This window comes from Erinaceus europaeus, chromosome 5 (genome assembly GCF_950295315.1).
Source record: "Erinaceus europaeus chromosome 5, mEriEur2.1, whole genome shotgun sequence".
Lineage (NCBI taxonomy): Eukaryota > Metazoa > Chordata > Mammalia > Eulipotyphla > Erinaceidae > Erinaceus > Erinaceus europaeus.
In genome coordinates, this window is record NC_080166.1 from 59338091 (window position 1) to 59355714 (window position 17624).

General features: G+C 41.3%; 1 protein-coding gene across 4 annotated transcripts in view; it reads right to left on the reverse strand.

Annotated features, from left to right (window-relative positions):
• Positions 1–8136: 8136 nt before the first annotated feature.
• The window catches only part of PPP1R12A (protein phosphatase 1 regulatory subunit 12A), a 139974-nt gene continuing 130486 nt past the window's right edge, over positions 8137–17624 (reverse strand). For 3 of the 4 annotated variants that reach the window (XM_060191360.1, XM_060191362.1, XM_007525650.3), the window contains 3 exons: positions 17250–17297; positions 15179–15229; positions 8137–10419 (listed from right to left, as the gene is read on the reverse strand). In XM_060191360.1, the coding sequence (XP_060047343.1) occupies positions 10333–10419; positions 15179–15229; positions 17250–17297 (186 nt within the window). In that variant the 3' untranslated portion in view covers positions 8137–10332. Of the gene's footprint in view, positions 10420–15178; positions 15230–15967; positions 15999–17249; positions 17298–17624 lie in introns of all 4 variants that reach the window. The other variant, XM_060191361.1, reaches the window with a different exon arrangement.

Sequence of the window (17624 nt, forward strand, 5' to 3'; positions counted from 1 at the left end):
GAGGTTTCCACAAAACTGCTAATTTTGTTAGAGATTATTTCAGGAAGTAGAAAGGCTTATATAGACAAAACTGCTTTTAAACAGTTCTTGTTATTGTTGCTGGGACTTCTCTGGGCTGACTTTTTCAGATAGTTATGAGACACATGCACACACACACACACACACACACACCCCTAAAGCTTTTTCTTTTTTGCCATTAGGATTATTGCTGGAGTTTGGTGCCTGCACCATGAATCCACTCTTTTTAAAAAAATATTTATTTATTCATTCCCTTTTGTTGCCCTTGTTTTTTTATTGTTGTTGTAGTTATTATTGTTGTTGTTGTTGATGATGTCGTCATTGTTGGATAGGACAGAGAGAAATGGAGAGAGGAGGGGAAGACAGAGAGGGGGAGAGAAAGAAAGACACCTGCAGACCTGCTTCACTGCCTGTGAAGCGACTCTCCTAAAGGTGGGGAGCCAGGGGCTGGAACCGAGATCCTTCCGCCGGTCCCTGCGCTTTGCCCCACCTGTCTGTGCTTAACCCGCTGTGCTACCGCCCGACTCCCGCATGAATCCACTCTTTATGGCAGTCTGTGGTGGTGGTGATGGTGGTTGTGTGCAGGGCCAAAGACTTGAACCAGGGACCTCATACATAGTAGTGTTTGCATGGTGTGCTTCCACTCAGCCCTGTCCATCTTGTTCTCACTCAATGCTAGTTTCAATGAAACTACCAGGAAGGACTTTGAAACAGAAAACTGCTTTCATTCCCCTTGGAACACAAACAGGACTTGATCCTTCTCCAAATCTGCTCAGCTCGAGAATTTCTGAGATGGAAGTGTTCAGATTCAAGGTGAGATTCACTAATGTGTCCCAAGATAAGTCCTGGATTTCTGTAAAAACAAACAAACAAATAACAACAAAAATAAAACACCCCAAACAGAAACATACAGCCTGTCATTTTTAAGGAAAGAACGAACAGCTTACTGTAGTTTTCAACCCCTGACCTATGTGAACAAGCTTTGAGCACATGGAATCTGTACTTGCCTGAAATTCATGCCAGAATGAGAAGCAGGCTAAAGGTTGCTGTAAGCAGAACACGCAGACCAAGCATCTACATTCCTCTAGATTCTTTCTTTCCACCTTTGGAGCTATTTGCGTCACGTCCTGCTTTTACACACAGGACAAACCCTCATTCCTTTTGTCAGTAACTGTCTAAGCTAAGTTCCCAGTCCAGCAACTGCCTCTCTGACCTTTCGTCTTTTCACTCATCTCCCTCTGGCTATCACCACACTGCCATGTGTCAAGCTCATCAAAGTCTGTATGCCCCTTCTGGATCTTCTCCGAGATTATCTTTATCTTTTTTTTTTTTTGCCTCCAGGGTTATTGCTCGGGTACTGCAAATCTACTGCTTCTGGAGGCAGTTTTTCCCATTTTGTTGCCTTTGTTGTTGGATAGGACAAAGAGAAATGGAGAGAGGAGGGGAAGACAGAGAGAGGGAAAGATAGACACCAGCAGACCTGCTTCACTGCTTGTGAAGTGACCCCCCCCTGCAGGTGGGGAGCCGGGGACTTGAACCGGGATCCTTATGCTGGTCTTTGTATCTACACGCTGTGTGCACTTAACCCGCTGCGCCAACACCTGATCCCTTTTTTTAAAAAAGAAAATTTTTAAATTTATTATTGGATAGAGACAGAGAGAAACTGAGAGCAGGGGGAGATAAAGAGGGAGAGACAGAGAGACACCTGCAGCCCGGCTTCACCACTCGTGAAGCTTCCCCCCTGCAGGTGGAAGGACCAAGGGCTTGAACCCAGGTCCTTGGACACTGTGAGTGCTCAACCAGGTGTGCCACCGCCTGGCTTTTACTTGCTGAAGTTTATTTATTTATATTTTATCTTATATTTTATCAAGGGAGGTGATGGGATACAGAGTTCTGATGGTGGGAATTGTGTGGCGTTGTACCCCTCTTATCCTGTGGTTTTGTCACTGTTTCCTTTTTTTAATTGATTTATTTCCTTTTGTTGTCCTTGTTTTATTGTAGTTATTATTGATGTCATTGTTGTTGGATAGGACCGAGAGAAATAGAGAGAGGAGGGAAAGACAGAGAGGGGGAGAGAAAGATAAGACACCTGCAGACCTGCTTCACTGCCTGTGAAGCGACTCCCCTGCATGTGGGGAGCTGGGGCTCGAACTGTGATCCTTGAGCTTTGCGCCACCTGTGCTTACCCCACTGCGCTACCGCCTGACTCCCGCAGTATTTCCTTTTTTTTTTTTTTTTTTCTTCCTCCAGGGTTATTGCTGGGCTCGGTGCCTGCACCATGAATCCACCGCTCCTGGAGGCCATTTCCCCCCTTTTTGTTGCCCTAGTTGTTGCAGCCTCGTTGCGGTTATTATTGCCATTGTTGACGTTGCTTTGTTGTTGGATAGGACAGAGAGAAATGGAGAGAGGAGGGGAAGACAAAGAGAGAGGGGGAGAGAAAGATAGACACCTGCAGACCTGCTTCACCGCCCGTGAAGCGACTCCCCTGCAGGTGGGGAGCCGGGGGCTCGAACCTGGATCCTTATAACGGTCCCTGCGCTTTGCGCCACGTGCGCTTAACCCGCTGCGCCACCGCCCGACTCCCCAGTGTTTCCTTTTTATAAATAAAATAAAAATGAAATAATAGCTGAAGTTTTTATGCTTCTCTTCATTGACTCGTGCTATATTCTCACTGAGGCCTTCTTTGACTATCTCTCACTCCTGAAATCATCCTGCTTTACTTATCCCAATCTACTGCTTCCAGAGTAGTGTAGTTGCTCAGTATTGACCTCCACTGACCATGACTTTCACAGAGCAGCACCTGGTGTTTCAGTGTGAGGAACTTGTTAGGTTAGAGCACAGCTTCCCTGGTGGTCAGCTTCCCTGGTGGTGTGCCTGCCTTACTCTGCGCAGCCCAAGTTGGAGCCAGAGCACTACATGGGAGTGCCCTGGCACCAGGGCAAACTCTAGAACTGTAGTCTCTGTCCCTCTAAGTGAACAAAAGAAGAATGCTGACATCACACATGCATGAAGCTCTGGTGCCACAAAACAACCCCCAAATACCTAGATGTAGGTCAAGACTTTTTCTTCCAGGGAGTCGGGCGGTAGCATAGTGGGTAAAGCGCAGGTAGTGCAAAGTGCAAGGACTGGCATAAGGATCCCGGTTCGAGCCCCTGGCTCCCCACCTGCAGGAGAGTCGCTTCACAGGTGGTGAAGCAGGTCTGCAGGTGTCTTTCTCTCCCCCTCTGTCTTCCCCTTCTCTCTGCATTCTCTCTGTCCTATCCAACAATGACGACATCAATAATAATAACTGCAACAACAACAAAAAAGAGGGAAACAATAGGGAATAAATACAAAAAAAGACTTTTTCTTCCATAAAGCAGAGTACATTATTCAAATTTGCTTTCTTCCCCTCCAGAATACATTCAGTAAGCATCTACTAAGTGCTAAGAGGAAAAGACCCTGTGATATCAAGGAACTCACAGCAGAGTAAAGTTATCTTTGAAAAAAAAAATTTAGAGCAGGAAACCATGGCATATGGTCTTGCACACAGGAAAATACCCCAAAATTTAGCTGTCTCCACTTCTGGTGTTCTTACTACTGGTTGAAGCCAATCCCAGACACCAGAGGTGCAGTTTAGCATTAAGAACAAGATGGGTAGGGCTGGGTGGAGGCACACCATGCACACAGTACTATGTGTGAGGTCCTGGGTTCAAGTCCCTGGCTGTGTACACAATCACCATCACACCATCACGGATGGCCATTAAGAGTGGACTCATGGTGCAGGCACCAAACTCCAGCAATAATCCTAGTGGCAAAAAAGAAACAAACGAGATGGGAAGAACTCGTTAGACAAGATGGCGAGATTTTAAACATTATTTTTTTTTAATTTTTTTTATTTTCCCTTTTGTTGCCCTTGTTGTTTTTTTTAAATTTATTTATTCCCTTTGTTGCCCTTGTTGTTTTATTGTTGTAGTTATTATTGTTGTTGTCATTGTTGGATAGGACAGAGAGAAATGGAGAGAGGAGGGGAAGACAGAGAGGAGGAGAGAAAGACACCTGCAGACCTGCTTCACCGCCTGTGAAGCGACTCCCCTGCAGGTGGGGAGCCGGGGCTCGAACCGGGATCCTTATGCCAGTCCTTGTGCTTTGCGCCACCTGCGCTTAACCCGCTGTACTACAGCCCGACTCCCTTTTTTTTTTTTTTTAAAGAGTTTATTTATTTATCAATGAGAAAGATAGGAGAAGAGAGAGAAAGAACCAGATATCACTCTGGTACATGTGCTGCCGGGGGTTGAACTCAGGACCTCATGCTTGAGAGTCCAATGCTTTATCCACTGCAACACCTCCCAGATCACGATTTTAAACATTCTTAAACAAGATAGTTATGGAACAAAGTTTGAAAGCTAATGGCCCTGTTGACCTCTGTGTATTCTGATATGTTGTGCAATCCTTAAAAGCATCCCCAATTGGGGAGTTGGGCGGTGACACAGCGGGTTAAGAGCAGGTGGTGCAAAGTACAAGGACTGGCATAAGGATCCCAGTTTGAGTCACTGGCTCCCCACCTGCAGGGGAGTTGCTTCACAGGCGGTGAAGATCTGCAGGTGTCTCTCTTTCTCTCCCCCTCTCTGTCTTCCCCCTCCTCTCTCCATTTCTCTCTGTCCTATCCAACAACGATGACAATACTAACTACAAGGGCAACACATGGGAATAAAGAAAATTATTTTAATAATCCTGACACCTCAGCTATAAACGTTAAGAAAAGAAATACTCAGCGCAATGATCAACCATCCACTTCAATTCCAATGTCCACTAGCCCATACTTACCACCTGTTTCTTCTAGGGTGAATGCATTTTAGGTCACCCCTGTAACTCCTAGTCTCTTTTATGACTTTCTCTTGGAAACAACTGGAGTCCTTATACACACGTTTAGGATCAGAGTTCCAAGAACCTGCTAAAACATTTGTGTTGGCATGGCTATTATAGATGTACTTTTTTTTTTTTTCCTTTGCAGGGGACTGAACCTGGGACTTTGGAGCCTCAGGTAAGACAGTCTCTTTGCATAACCATTTTCCTCCACCTTTTCTTTCCATTAGTTGAAAGAAGCACTTTTAAAACATCTCACACAAAAAAAAACAAACATCTCACATCTTTCTGCTTCATTGATCCCCCCCTTCCAAAAATGTTTATTATATAGATTTTGGTTAGTTTACTGTCTTTGATGAGGACTTTTCATGATGCTTCTCACATTTTTTTTTTTTATTGAAGATTTTTATTTGTTGGGGCCGCGTGGTGGCACACCTGATTAAGTGCACACATTACAGTGCGTAAGGATCTCGGTTCAAGGCCCCGGCTCCCCACCTGCTGGGGAGTCGCTTCACAGGTGGTGAAGCAGGTCTGCAGGTGTCTTATCTTTCTCTCCTCCTGTCTTCCCCTCCTCTCTCCATTTCTCTCTGTCCTATCCCACAACAATGACATCAATAACAACAACAACAATAAAAAGACAAGGGCAACAAAAGGGAAAAAAAATCTTAAACTCGGCTTTCTCACAGTCTACCAGATAGACAAGCTGAAAGACCAGGCAAAATGAGTAGTGTGCCATTTAGGGCACAATCCAGTACTGCTGATTTCTTCACCATTTCCTTGCTTTGCCTTGGATCTTAAAAAGTGCAAATCTAGTAGCCAAGGTGGTCTAGTAAGTGGAGCACAGACCTTGATGCACGAAGTCCTGGGTTCAGATTCCTGCACTGCATTAAGTTGGAGTGCTGCTGTCTCCTCTCCCTTGTAAAATAACATGGTGGGGGGGGGTAGGGGGGAGAATGAAAACACACATTTTTGTGACTAGAAACACACAGGGACTTAGCAGTGACATGCTGGGATGAGCCAGCAAAGAACAGCTTACTTCTCACCAATCTCAGTGAGCCTTTCCCAGATGAAAGGTAAGATTTACAGGTCAAGGGATAGGTGGTGGTACACCCCGTTAAGCGCCCAAGAACCTGGGCTCGAGCCTTTGCTCCCCACCTGCAGGGGGGACACTTCATGACTTGTGCTTTAGAAGGCATCCATTCTCTCTCTCCCTATTTCCCCTTCCCCCTCTGTCCTATCCAGTAAAATAGAAAGGAGAAAAAAGACAGTTTGGTGCCAGGAAGTGGTGGATTCAGTGTTGGCACCAAACCCCAGCATAACCCTGGTGGGGGAGAAAAATAAAACCAACAAACAAAACCAGATTTACAGGTCAATTATAAAACAGGGAAATAAGTATTTCATTCCATACCAAGTCCTTTTTGGACAGCAACTCTCATATGAACCTCTATCCCATTGACAATAGTCAGATGCACAGACACATATATAGCATAAAACATGGGACACGGGGGTTGGGAGGTGGCGCAGCGGGTTAAGTGCACATGGCACAGAGCTCAATGACCGGCGTACGGATCCTGGTTTGAGCCCCCGGCTCCCCACCTGCAGGGGAGTCGTTTCACAGGTGGTGAAGTGGGTCTGCAGGTCTTCCTCTCCCTGTCTGTCTTCCCCTCCTCTCTCCATTTCTCTTGGTCCTATCCAACAACAAATTACATCAACAACAATAAAAACCACAAGGCTACAAGGGCAACAAAACGGGGGGGGGGGGGGGGAATGGCCTCCAGGAGCAGTGGCTTCATGGTGCAGGCACCATACCCATAGGCAATAACCCTAGAGGCAGAAAAAAAAAAGGGACATGACAGAAGAGTCTGTATGTTAGGTTTCATCTTTGCAACCAAAGATTTTCATTAAGCTATGGATAGCTTATAAGGAGCTTGTCTTATATTCTACTTGTGAAATAAAATAAATAGGAGCCAAGTAGTGGTACATTGGCTGACAGCACATTTCTTACCAAGTACAAGGACCAGGGTTCAAGTCCCCAGTTGCCATCTGTTGGGGGGGGGCGGGGGTTGGGGAGAAAGTTTCACTGGTGGTGAAGCAGGTCTGCAGGTGTCTTTCTACCTCTCCATCCTCTCAGTTCTTTCTGTTCTAGCAAATTAAAAAAAATATATGACAAAGTGAAGGACAATTTACATATGGCTATTATATTCTACGGGAAATGGTGTTCGAGAATTTAATCCTGTGAGTACTTTATACTTTAAAAATTTTTTGTTTTATTTGCTAGGACAGAGAAATTGAGAAGGGTAGGGGAGAGCCAGACACTGGCAGGCCTGCTTCATCATTCATGAAGCTTTCCCCCTGTAGATGGGGACAGGGGGATTGAACCTAGGTTCTTGAGCATGGTAACATGTGCTCCACTAGGTACACCCACCACCCAGTCCAGGGTATTGTCATGTTACAGACTTTGTGAGCTTGGACACAAGGAGTCATACTTGTTTCAGACTAGCAAGAATAAGCAATCATGAACCCTTAAGTGAAAGATTACCACAGCCTAATGGGTTAGTGAGCACCTTATCTTCCATTGAATACACAGGCATTATCTACTAGATGGACCAATAGTTGCTATTTATGTGGTTCTGCAGTCTTTTTTAAGTTAAGATTTTCTCTTCATGGAGATAACACTGGCTATTTTTCTGTGAGTATGTATGCACAGGGAAAGTATTGGAGGTAGCATAAACAGAAATTTGTTTTTGTTACAAGTTCTCTACCTCAATTCATAAATTGAAAGCACCTCTTACCTACTGTCAGATATAATAGGCGAATGGGGTTGAACTTTTTGGGGAAAAAATCTCGGTTGAAGAATATTTAATATTTTACATTTCAATAAATAATTTTCTTTATTAGGTATCCCCAAAGCCCATGTTTGTACAAAAAGCACAATTTAATTAAAGAGCCACCAAGTGCTTATGTAAATAAAATTTTGTACCACAAAACTATCTTGAAATTCAGTTGTTATTTTTTTACCCACTTATCATTAAAAAACTAGTTCTCAGATTCTGCATACAGACAACTTTATGTAAAATATATAAACATTTGTCCAAACTGGTACACAGATCATAATTACAGATGTGCATGTGCAAACTATCACAGTATTACAACTTCAAAATTATTCCAATTGAAATCCAAATTAAGCAGTTAAGTGAAAAAATACCCATGCAAAAATTTAAGTATCTCAGAACAAAATTTAAAATGTTTTCAGTGAAATCCACACCTTTAAAATAGTTTTATTTATTTTATTTGTATATGTCAAAATACATTTTTATTTCCAAAATAGTGGGTTTTGCGACGGGTTTCATGCAGAAACAAGGTCTGCTCAGTACGACCAATAAAATCAATAGAGCACAGTAGCTGTTCAGTTTTAGATACAAAGAATAAATAACCTAAGTACAAAACACTAAAATATTAGAAACATGTATCTAATCATCATTCTTCACAGGCATCCAAACTTCACAAGCAGAACCCTTTGCGTGCCTAACTGTTGTGCACCCGGGACAGGTCTCAGTCACTCAACCTCATCAGTCATCTGTAGACTCATGTCCATCCAACACCACGGAGATTCTCCATATTCAGATCCACCATTCATACAGTTCGAATATAACCCCCCCCCCCAAAAAAAAAATCAAAGTTCCCACAACTATCCTTGTACCTTTAAAAAAGCATGAATCCTGAGCTTGGTAGTATAAGAGCATAAACCTTACATCTTCATAAAACCAATCAAAAGAGAGGACTTAACAGTCCCGCTTACCAAAAAACCCTTTTTCCAAACTCAAAGTAACTGAAAATAGGCAGTAGAACACAATGACCTTTTAAAACGAAGGGGTACAAATTCACATTTAATATAATATACAATACAGTCAATAATACAGTTAGCTACTATAAGCTTTACAATGTACACTTTATTCAAATGGCTAAACTGTTCAGTGGTTGAGACAGTTATGTGCCAGAAAGATGTAATTCTTTTTTTCCTCACATGGTTTAATGAAAATATAAAGGCTGTTTGTCCAAATCAAAGCCATCTTCACTACGTGTACTGGGTTTTTCTTTTTTCTTTTAAAAAGGCCACTGAAATGTACAAAATGGTCTGAACATGATGGTGGTGGTATCAAAGTCAATGCCTCTTCACATGGCAGTAACAGTGCATTTAACATAACTCAGGTAAAGTCTGCAAATGATTTCATAGCATTACTTTGGCTAACACAACAGTTCTAGACAGCACTCAGATAAATACAGGGATGTGAAATGTGAAGCAATTATCTATGCCACTTTCATTATGGTTGAAAACTATCAAACAAAAACTGAAAATAAAAGTAAAAGCACTTTACAGTAGAAAACTTTTGTAAAGACAGCTCCCCACACAATGTGTTACCGTTAAAGTCTCTTCGCACATTTGTTTGCAAATTTTGTTTTTTAACACTATTATGGAGTCGCCTACTTTGCAATAACAGACATTTGAAATAAAAACACAGTCAAGCATGCCATGTGATGTTCTAAAAAAAAAAAAAAATCAAAACAAGTATCTATATATACAACGTCACTCAGTACCTGCTAAAATGAATGTGAAGGTTACAGACCCTAACGTCTTATTATGCTACAGTAAGAAAAGAACAAAATGAAAACAAAAGTGACCAATGAAGGCAGGAAACAGGGCTTAAAAGAAACTAATCTCCTTGGACGTTAAAGCATTTATATAGGAAATAAATGCATATTGCACAAACAGTGAAAGCCAATGTTCCACCAGGCCACTTAGGTCCCAGTGGGAGACAACATAGCATTAGCAATGATCTCAGAAGAGTTAAGTGGTTTTTTTTTTTTTGCGCCTTTTTTTTTCCCCTGTAGGAGAAAGCTGTGAAAACAGACAAATCTGCCACATGAAGAGTTAGAAGAAAAAATAAAAACAAAACAAACTCAAACTTAAATGTAAAGCAAAAAAAAAAATATATATATATATTAAATATAAAAAAAAAACAACTGGAAACTGTGGCACATCAAAAAATGCTGGATAACTGTCTTCTGTGGGAGCTGAAGGTTGTTTGTTTGTTGACACAAAGTACTTATGTACAACTAAGGCTTACTGGTTCAATATCGGAGGCATAGCTGGCCTTGAACACTTTCCTTATATGCTGGGTCTGTAAACAAGTTTTCTCAGTCTTTTAGAAAAAAAAAAAAAATCTTCTCAGCAGCTGTAATAACATCAAACAATGGTCTTGATACAAGAAAAAAAATTAATGAAACAAGTCCTAGATAAGAGGGCATTTGGCAGGATATCGGGAAATGACAGTCTGCAAGGATTCTTCCCAGACTTCCACTGACTGCCCATTATGGTCCACTGGGCTACTGACAGGTGCAATTCCATTACTTGCTGCTTTTTTTTTTTTTTTTTTTTTTTCTCTTTCTCTCTTCTTTCTTTTCTTTTTTTCATTTGGAAAGTTTGCTTATAACTCTGATCAAGGCCCCATTTTCATCCTTTAGCCTCTGGTTGTCTGCTTTTAGGTCTGGCAACATCTATAGGGGGGAAAAATGGAAAAGATTTATTCTAGTAAAAGAATGACATACTACTTTCAATGAATGTTATATTTCACCATAAGACACATAAACAAGACTGGTCATATATATATTTCTGATGTCTAAAACATATACTAGGAAAGGGAAAAAATGGTGAAGCTAATTAGTTCAGCACATGATGGAGTGACAGGTTTATTTTCCCAGAGTTATTAACTGGAATGTCCACATCTGATGTGGACATTCAGAAAGCATACCATATTAGAGCAGCCATGAAAAAGAAGCCTTTTTTTTTTTTTTTTGGTTTGTTAGATCATAACTGGTGTCCAAGAGTTCCTGCAAGCACCTCAATGAAGGCTTTTTGCTTTATTTACAATCTACCTCAGAAAGTAATGTTTTACTATATAATTCCATGAGAAAACCAGTCTGTTTTGGGAAAGCTTTCATAGTTAGATGTGTTCTAAATTAGAAAGACTCCTTGAAGGATTCATCTATAGTATTAAGTTTACGTGCCTAGTAAAATGTCTGATCAAAGATAGCACTGTCAAGCCACCACTTCTTCTAGCGTTTGCCCAAGCCACCACTTCTTCTTCTAGCGTTTGCCCTTCTTCCGTAGCCAGTCAACAGCGACAGGTTGAGCCTGATGTAAAGTTTCGAGACCTCCTTTGAATCTGGAGAGGTGGCAGTCGTTGACTATGTGGGTCATAGTCTGTCTGTAGCCGCAGGGCAGTTCGGGTCATCTCTGGCCCCCCAGCGATGGAACATAGCGGCACACCGGCCATGGCCTGTTCGATAGTGATTGAGGAGGGCCCAATCATAACGTGCTAGGTCAAGCCAAGCCACCACTAATACTTAGTAACATCTATAGTGGTGAGGCCCAGGAGGTGGCAAAGTGGATAAGGCACTGGACTCTCAAGCACGAGGTCCTGAGGTCAATCCCTGACAGCACATATACCAGACTGATGTCTGGCTCTTTCTCTCTCCTCCTATCTTTCTCATTAATAAATAAAATCTTAAAAAAAACTGAAACCAAAACTATAGTAGCTATCTTAGGGGCAAGCAGAGCAAAGAACTATGGTGGCGGGTGAGGGTGTGGAACAATTCGCCCATAATCTTAAGATCATGTACACCATTATTAAATCATTAACAAAGATAAATAAATACCAGGGGTAACAAAACAATTATTACTATTATTAGAACCAGTGTATAGTACTTTGTAGGTCCAAGTAGTAAACAAAGTTACTCTTATACCCTCAGGACAGAGAAATCAATGTTCTGGCTTTATTTGAAGCACAGGCAGGAAATCTTAAAAGTTAGCTGTTATCTCCACTCTGAATGATGTAAATTATATATTTTCTGCCGAGTTGCTAGGGAATGTAATAGTTTATATTTTGGGTACTAAGATATATATGTATGTGTGTGTGCGTATATATATATGTACATATATATATTTGGTTTGTATCTTTAATTTTTTAAAATTATCTTTATTTATTTATTGGATAGAGACAGTCAGAAATCAAGGGGAATGATAGAGAGACAGAGAGACACCTGCAGACGTGCTTCACCACTTGTAAACTTTCGCCCTACAGGTGGGGACTGGGGGCTTGAACCTGGGTCCTTTGCACACTGTAACGTGTATGCAACCAGGTGTGCCACCACCCAGCCCCAGACACTAAGATATTCTTTGAGAGCTGGAAAAACAGTAGGCTTGGTTTGAGTCTGGTATCACACAGGCAGGAAATGACACTGACAGAAATTGCAGGTGTCTCTGTCTCTTGCTCTCTCTCTCTACCACCCTCCCCTCTAAATCTCTCTCTGTCCTGTAGCAAATAAAAAGCTTTTTTTTTTTTTTAAACTAGAGCACTGATCAGCTTTGGTTTATGGTGGTGCAGGGGATATTGAAGCTTGGACTTTGAAGCCTCAGGCACGACAGTGTTTGCATAACCATTATGCTATCTACCCCTGCCCATCAAATAAAGCTTTAACAAAATCTTTAAAATAAAAAAGCAAAACTTCTTTCTGTAATGCTGTTCTAAGTAAAATCTTGACAAGAAAGCTTAATTTTATGTGGAACCAATCAATTCTTATCTCCATTCAGAATGTTTGCAAGTTTTATATTAGGATACACCTACAGTATCCCATAAAATATAATGACTAGGGTAAAGCTGGAGTGACAGCATAATGGTTCTGGAAAAAAAACAAACTTTCACGCCTGAGCCTCAGAGCTCCCAGGTTCAATCCCCATTCTTGTCGTATGCCACAGCTTATCAGTGCTCTGGTCTTTTCTGTGTCTATCTCTCATTAAAAATACTAAACAAAATAAAAATAGATCTAAAAAAAATAGGCTTAGAGAGTAGCCTCGTGGTTACGCAAAAATCATGGCTGAGCTTGAAGGTCCCAGGTTCAATCCACGTAAACCAGAATGAGCAGTGCTCTGGTTTAAAACAAATAAAAATCAGGACAATGAATGTTAATCAAGAAGGTTCTGAATAAAAATGCTGTCACTTTGAGAGTAGGGCAGAAGCACAGCGGGTTAAGCCTGTGCTTGAAGCACAAGGACTGCCTTAAGGATCCTGGTTCGAGCCCCCGCCTCCCCACCTGCAGGGGAGTCACTTCACAGGCAGTGAAGCAGGTCTGCAGGTGTCTATCTTCCTCTCCCCCTCTGTCTTACCTTCCTCTCTCCATTTCTCTCTGTCCTAACAATGACGACATCAATAAGTACAATAAAAAATAAAAACAAGGGCAACAAAAGGAAAATAAATAAATATATTAAAAAAAATTCTGTCATTTTGAGAAGCAGATATAATGCACGTTTAGGGTCAGAACGAAATGACTGCGGCCCTTCCGGGCCCACCCTCCGCACCCCATAAGGTGTGTTCAATCTTCGCCTTTCTGCTCAAAGAAATCGTGAAGCCAAAAGGGAATTTCTTGTTTGACAGACTTGACATTAGCCAGCACAAGCAAAACAGAGAAGGGGACAGGCACATGCATTTTATTCATTTTCCCTTCATCATTAGTGTAAGCCCTAACATAACTGTAGAGCCAAAAAATGTTGCAAAAGCTTTGCAAATAGAAGCCTGACTATTGCATTTTAAGCCCTAGAATATTTGTGAAGCCAAAAATGTGTAAAAACTGCAAAAGTGCAGACAAGTCTCTTATTTGATCTCCTGACTCACTCCTTCAATTTGTTGTAGCTTTTAAGTAGTAGTATAAAAATCAGTGACACTAATACTCTGAGAAGCCACGCAGAATCAAACAATTATACAACAAGCCCCAGGCACAATGACATCAATTTGTAAAAGTGAGCTCAGGACACACATACTAACACAAAAACACCTGCCTGGCTCTACCGAGAAGAAATGATGGAACTAAATTACAGGTTCACAGGCTGCAGTTGCCTGTAGAGCCTTGGGTGTTTGGCTAATGCTCTCGTCAAGGCCCTATTCTCAGTCAGTAGTTGTTCATTTAACTCTCTCAGGATCTGAATTTGCTCTGCTTGTTGCAGGTTCTGCATGAATCAGAGTAAAAAGAAACAGAAAAAAAAATGAGTAGCAGAAAAATTGTTTAATAGGGGTATTCTATAAGAGTCACAAAGATAATAAGCATTATAGTTCCAAAAATCTCTATCAGACAAAGTACAGAAATAAAGACAAAAACAAAAATCCAACATCATTAAATTATAATGTTCTAATAGGAAACCAAATAATTCAATAATAAAACACCCTGAAATTCTAATTATATGGGGACATTATCTCATGACAGAGAACATTATATGAGACAAAGTGTTGAGAGGTAACTGATGAACTGCAAATTTTTCTACTAGCTACAAAATAGTTCAATACTCAAACCAAGCTAATTATTTCCACAGGTATTGCCTATAAGTTCCAAAGCAGAGAACCTGACCTTCCACTTCTCTAATGCCCTTTATTTTTAAGGGAGAAAATTTTACACTGATCCCCTCCCCTACCATGTGCACCCCAAGAAATACAAGTATACAAACATGTGAAGATAACAAACCCCAATGCCTTTGGGGCGCCATGCTAGAGTTTCAGACACACACACACACACACACACACACACACACACACACACACACAGAGAGAGAGAGACAGATGGAGAGATCACTGAAATCTCCTCAGTATTGCAGTACTCCCAGGGGGACTGCAGGGGCGCGTGTGTGTGTGTGTGTGTGTGTGTGTGTGTGTGTGTGTGTGTGTGTGTGTGTGTGTGTGTGTGTGTGTGTGTGTGTGTGTGTAGTGGTGGTGTGGGCATATTTGGCAAGGCAGGCAACCTCCTAAATGAGTTATTTTGCTGATCAAGCCCAAATTGCACAGATTACTGTTTAAATTCTCTTTTAAAAAATATCATAAAATTTGGTATCAGGAAGACTTGAGCTTTAAATAAAGAGAAATTGAAAGGTATGGAGAGACAGAGAGACACCTGCAACCCTGCTTCACCACTCGTGAAATCTTCCCTCTGCAGATGGGGACCAGGGCCATGAACCTGGGTCCTTGCGCACTGTAATGTGTGGGCTTAACCAGGTGCACCAACCAACGTCTGGCCCCCAATTTTGAATATTCTCTAAGCTCATTTTAGAACCTAGGGGACAGGGGAGGTGGAAAGAGGCACAAGATACAGATAGCCCATAAACTGCAGACAGAAGTTTTGCAAACAATTGATCTGAACACAATGCCTACAACCTACTATATAATTTAGACTCATAAAGTGCACTATCTTAAATGTAACAGGGTTTGACACTTACTTTGAGCTCTTCTTCCATTTCAGATATTCTTCTTTCTAGTGCTCTTCGTTCCTAGATCGATGTAAGATACCAATATTAATCATATATTTGTTATATTCTTAAATTCTCTTCTAAATTGTGAAAGTGACACTTGAAAAAAAAATCAAATCAGAGCAGTGTAGGAAAAAAGATGTGGTGCCAGTGACATGTGGAAGAGCTTTCCAAACTCGGAGAGAGAAAAACATGAAGGCCCTTATTAGGCTATGAGCTCTTTCTTTGGAGCTTTAACTTTCTACTAAGATACTACACAGCATGTTCAAACTTCTCAGACTTTATGTAAGATTTAGGGCTAGAGTAAACCAATACTCAAGCTGAGGATTTATATAAAGCAAAAAAAAAAAAAAATCACATGAAGATGCAGTTCATGTAACTCTAGTGATAGAAGCAGAAAAGCAAGGAGCAAACATGCTGCTATTATGTGCACTTTCAAACAAGTTTTTCAAAGAATCTAAGTGAAGCTCGTCTCCACTCCGAATGTTCACTAGTCATTAACTCATCCAACCGACTTTACGTGGCAGCTTTGGATTCTGACCGCTACCGTGTTCAGCATGAACGCAGTGACTAAGAAAGCAGCAACTGCAGCACTTGCTGCCGACTCTCTAGTTCCAGAGGGCCAGGCCAAGGCAGCAGACCGCACAGTACTGCCGTGTTCTGCTGTGCTCTCTTTCAACAGTGACAGTGAGTTCTGGGTGCTATGCAGGAAGCAAGCAGCAGTCATTAATATGCCGTCAAACTCTGGTTAGGTCATACCGCCCAGAAGGTACTGACTCCTGCTGGTCACCTTTCAGACACAAACCATTTGATTTTAGTTTAATCATACTGAATGCATTTCTAAGACATTCTTCCCAGATTAATAATTAATTGCTGACATTTAGTAAAGTGGTACATCTTCTGTAATTGTTTATAGGGTTTGTGATTAAAGGATTAATGGAGTACAACTCATTGACTTATAAGTACATATGTTCTCTCATTAGCAGGCTCAACATTATTGCATGGACAGCAATGTTTTCTCTGAACACACTCTTCTAGCTAATAATACAGTTGTGAGAAACTCACAATACCATTGCATTTTTCAAAGTAACAGAGCCTAGGTCTGTTAGTTGTTCCAAATAGACAATTTCCTCCAGTGGCAAGGTGACCACTTCCCGTGTATTTCAATCTTACTAGGTTCCTTCAGGATTTTTATATTTTAGTAGAAAGCAAAACAAGAGCACTATGCCGAATAGTTCCTTTCTACTCAATGAAACTCACAGCAGAACTCTGAAGCTGCCAGGCAATTTCTAATGTTTGACACCTTTGCATGTACTTATCAAGAGCATAATTTTTGATATTAGCAAATTTTTAAAGAAGTAAAACTCAGTGCATATCTGATAGAAATATTTTAATATCACCACAGAAGTCAGAGATAATTTAAAAATACCATACTTGCTATCACAATGTGTACATTTTAAAGTCAAGCAAACATAGTTTTGTTTTAAATCTATTAAAAGAGTAACATGGCATAACCACTCATAAAAAAAAAAAAAAAAAGGAAATAACTTCTGCACCCCAAAATGAATTTTGGTCCACAGTCCCAGAGATGGAGAAGTAGGAGAAAGATGATCAGGTCTCTCAACACCAGCTCCTTGAGGACCCAGAGAGAGAAGAGGAAGAAATGAAGGATGTTCAGAAGCAGTCATAGGAATAGGTGTGACTTAGAAGGGAAAGGGGAGAGGACCATGGCGGCGGGGGGGGGGGGGGATATATACAAACAAATACGTGTAGAAATAATAGTCAACCCATATATAGCTGCAACCTTGGGAGAACTATTGTAGCTTCCAATGGAGAGGATGGGGACACAGAACTCTGGTGGTGGGAACAGTGCAGAATTACAGCCCTGTTATCTTATAATTGTGTAAATCTGCATTAAGCCACTACTACTAGTAGTAATGGCAACCAAACAAAAAGATCCCACTTGCACTGCTTACAAAAGGTGTATGTGTGTGTGTGGGGAAATGCTTACTTATTTAAGAAGATAAAGACAGACACTTACCCTTTTTTCCATTTCCAATAGTGACCTATCAGCAAACCTTTCTTGTCTCTGCAAAAAAGTAAGAAACACAAAGAGATGAGAGAAGTCAGAGACGGCATAATGACTGTATACAGTCCCCTTGCACAGTATGAAGAGAGAGCAAGGCCCCTACTAACAGTTACAGAAGTGCTTAGAAATGATGGTTGCTGAGAGTCAGGCGGTAGCGCAGCGGGTTAAGTGCAGGTGGTGCAAAGTGCAAGGACTGGCATAAGGATGCTGGTTTGAGGCCCCGGCTCCCCACCTGCAAGGGAGTCACTTCACAGGCGGTGAAGCAGGTCTGTAGGTGTTTATCTTTCTCTCCCCCTCTCTTTCTTCCTTTCCCCTCTCTATTTCTCT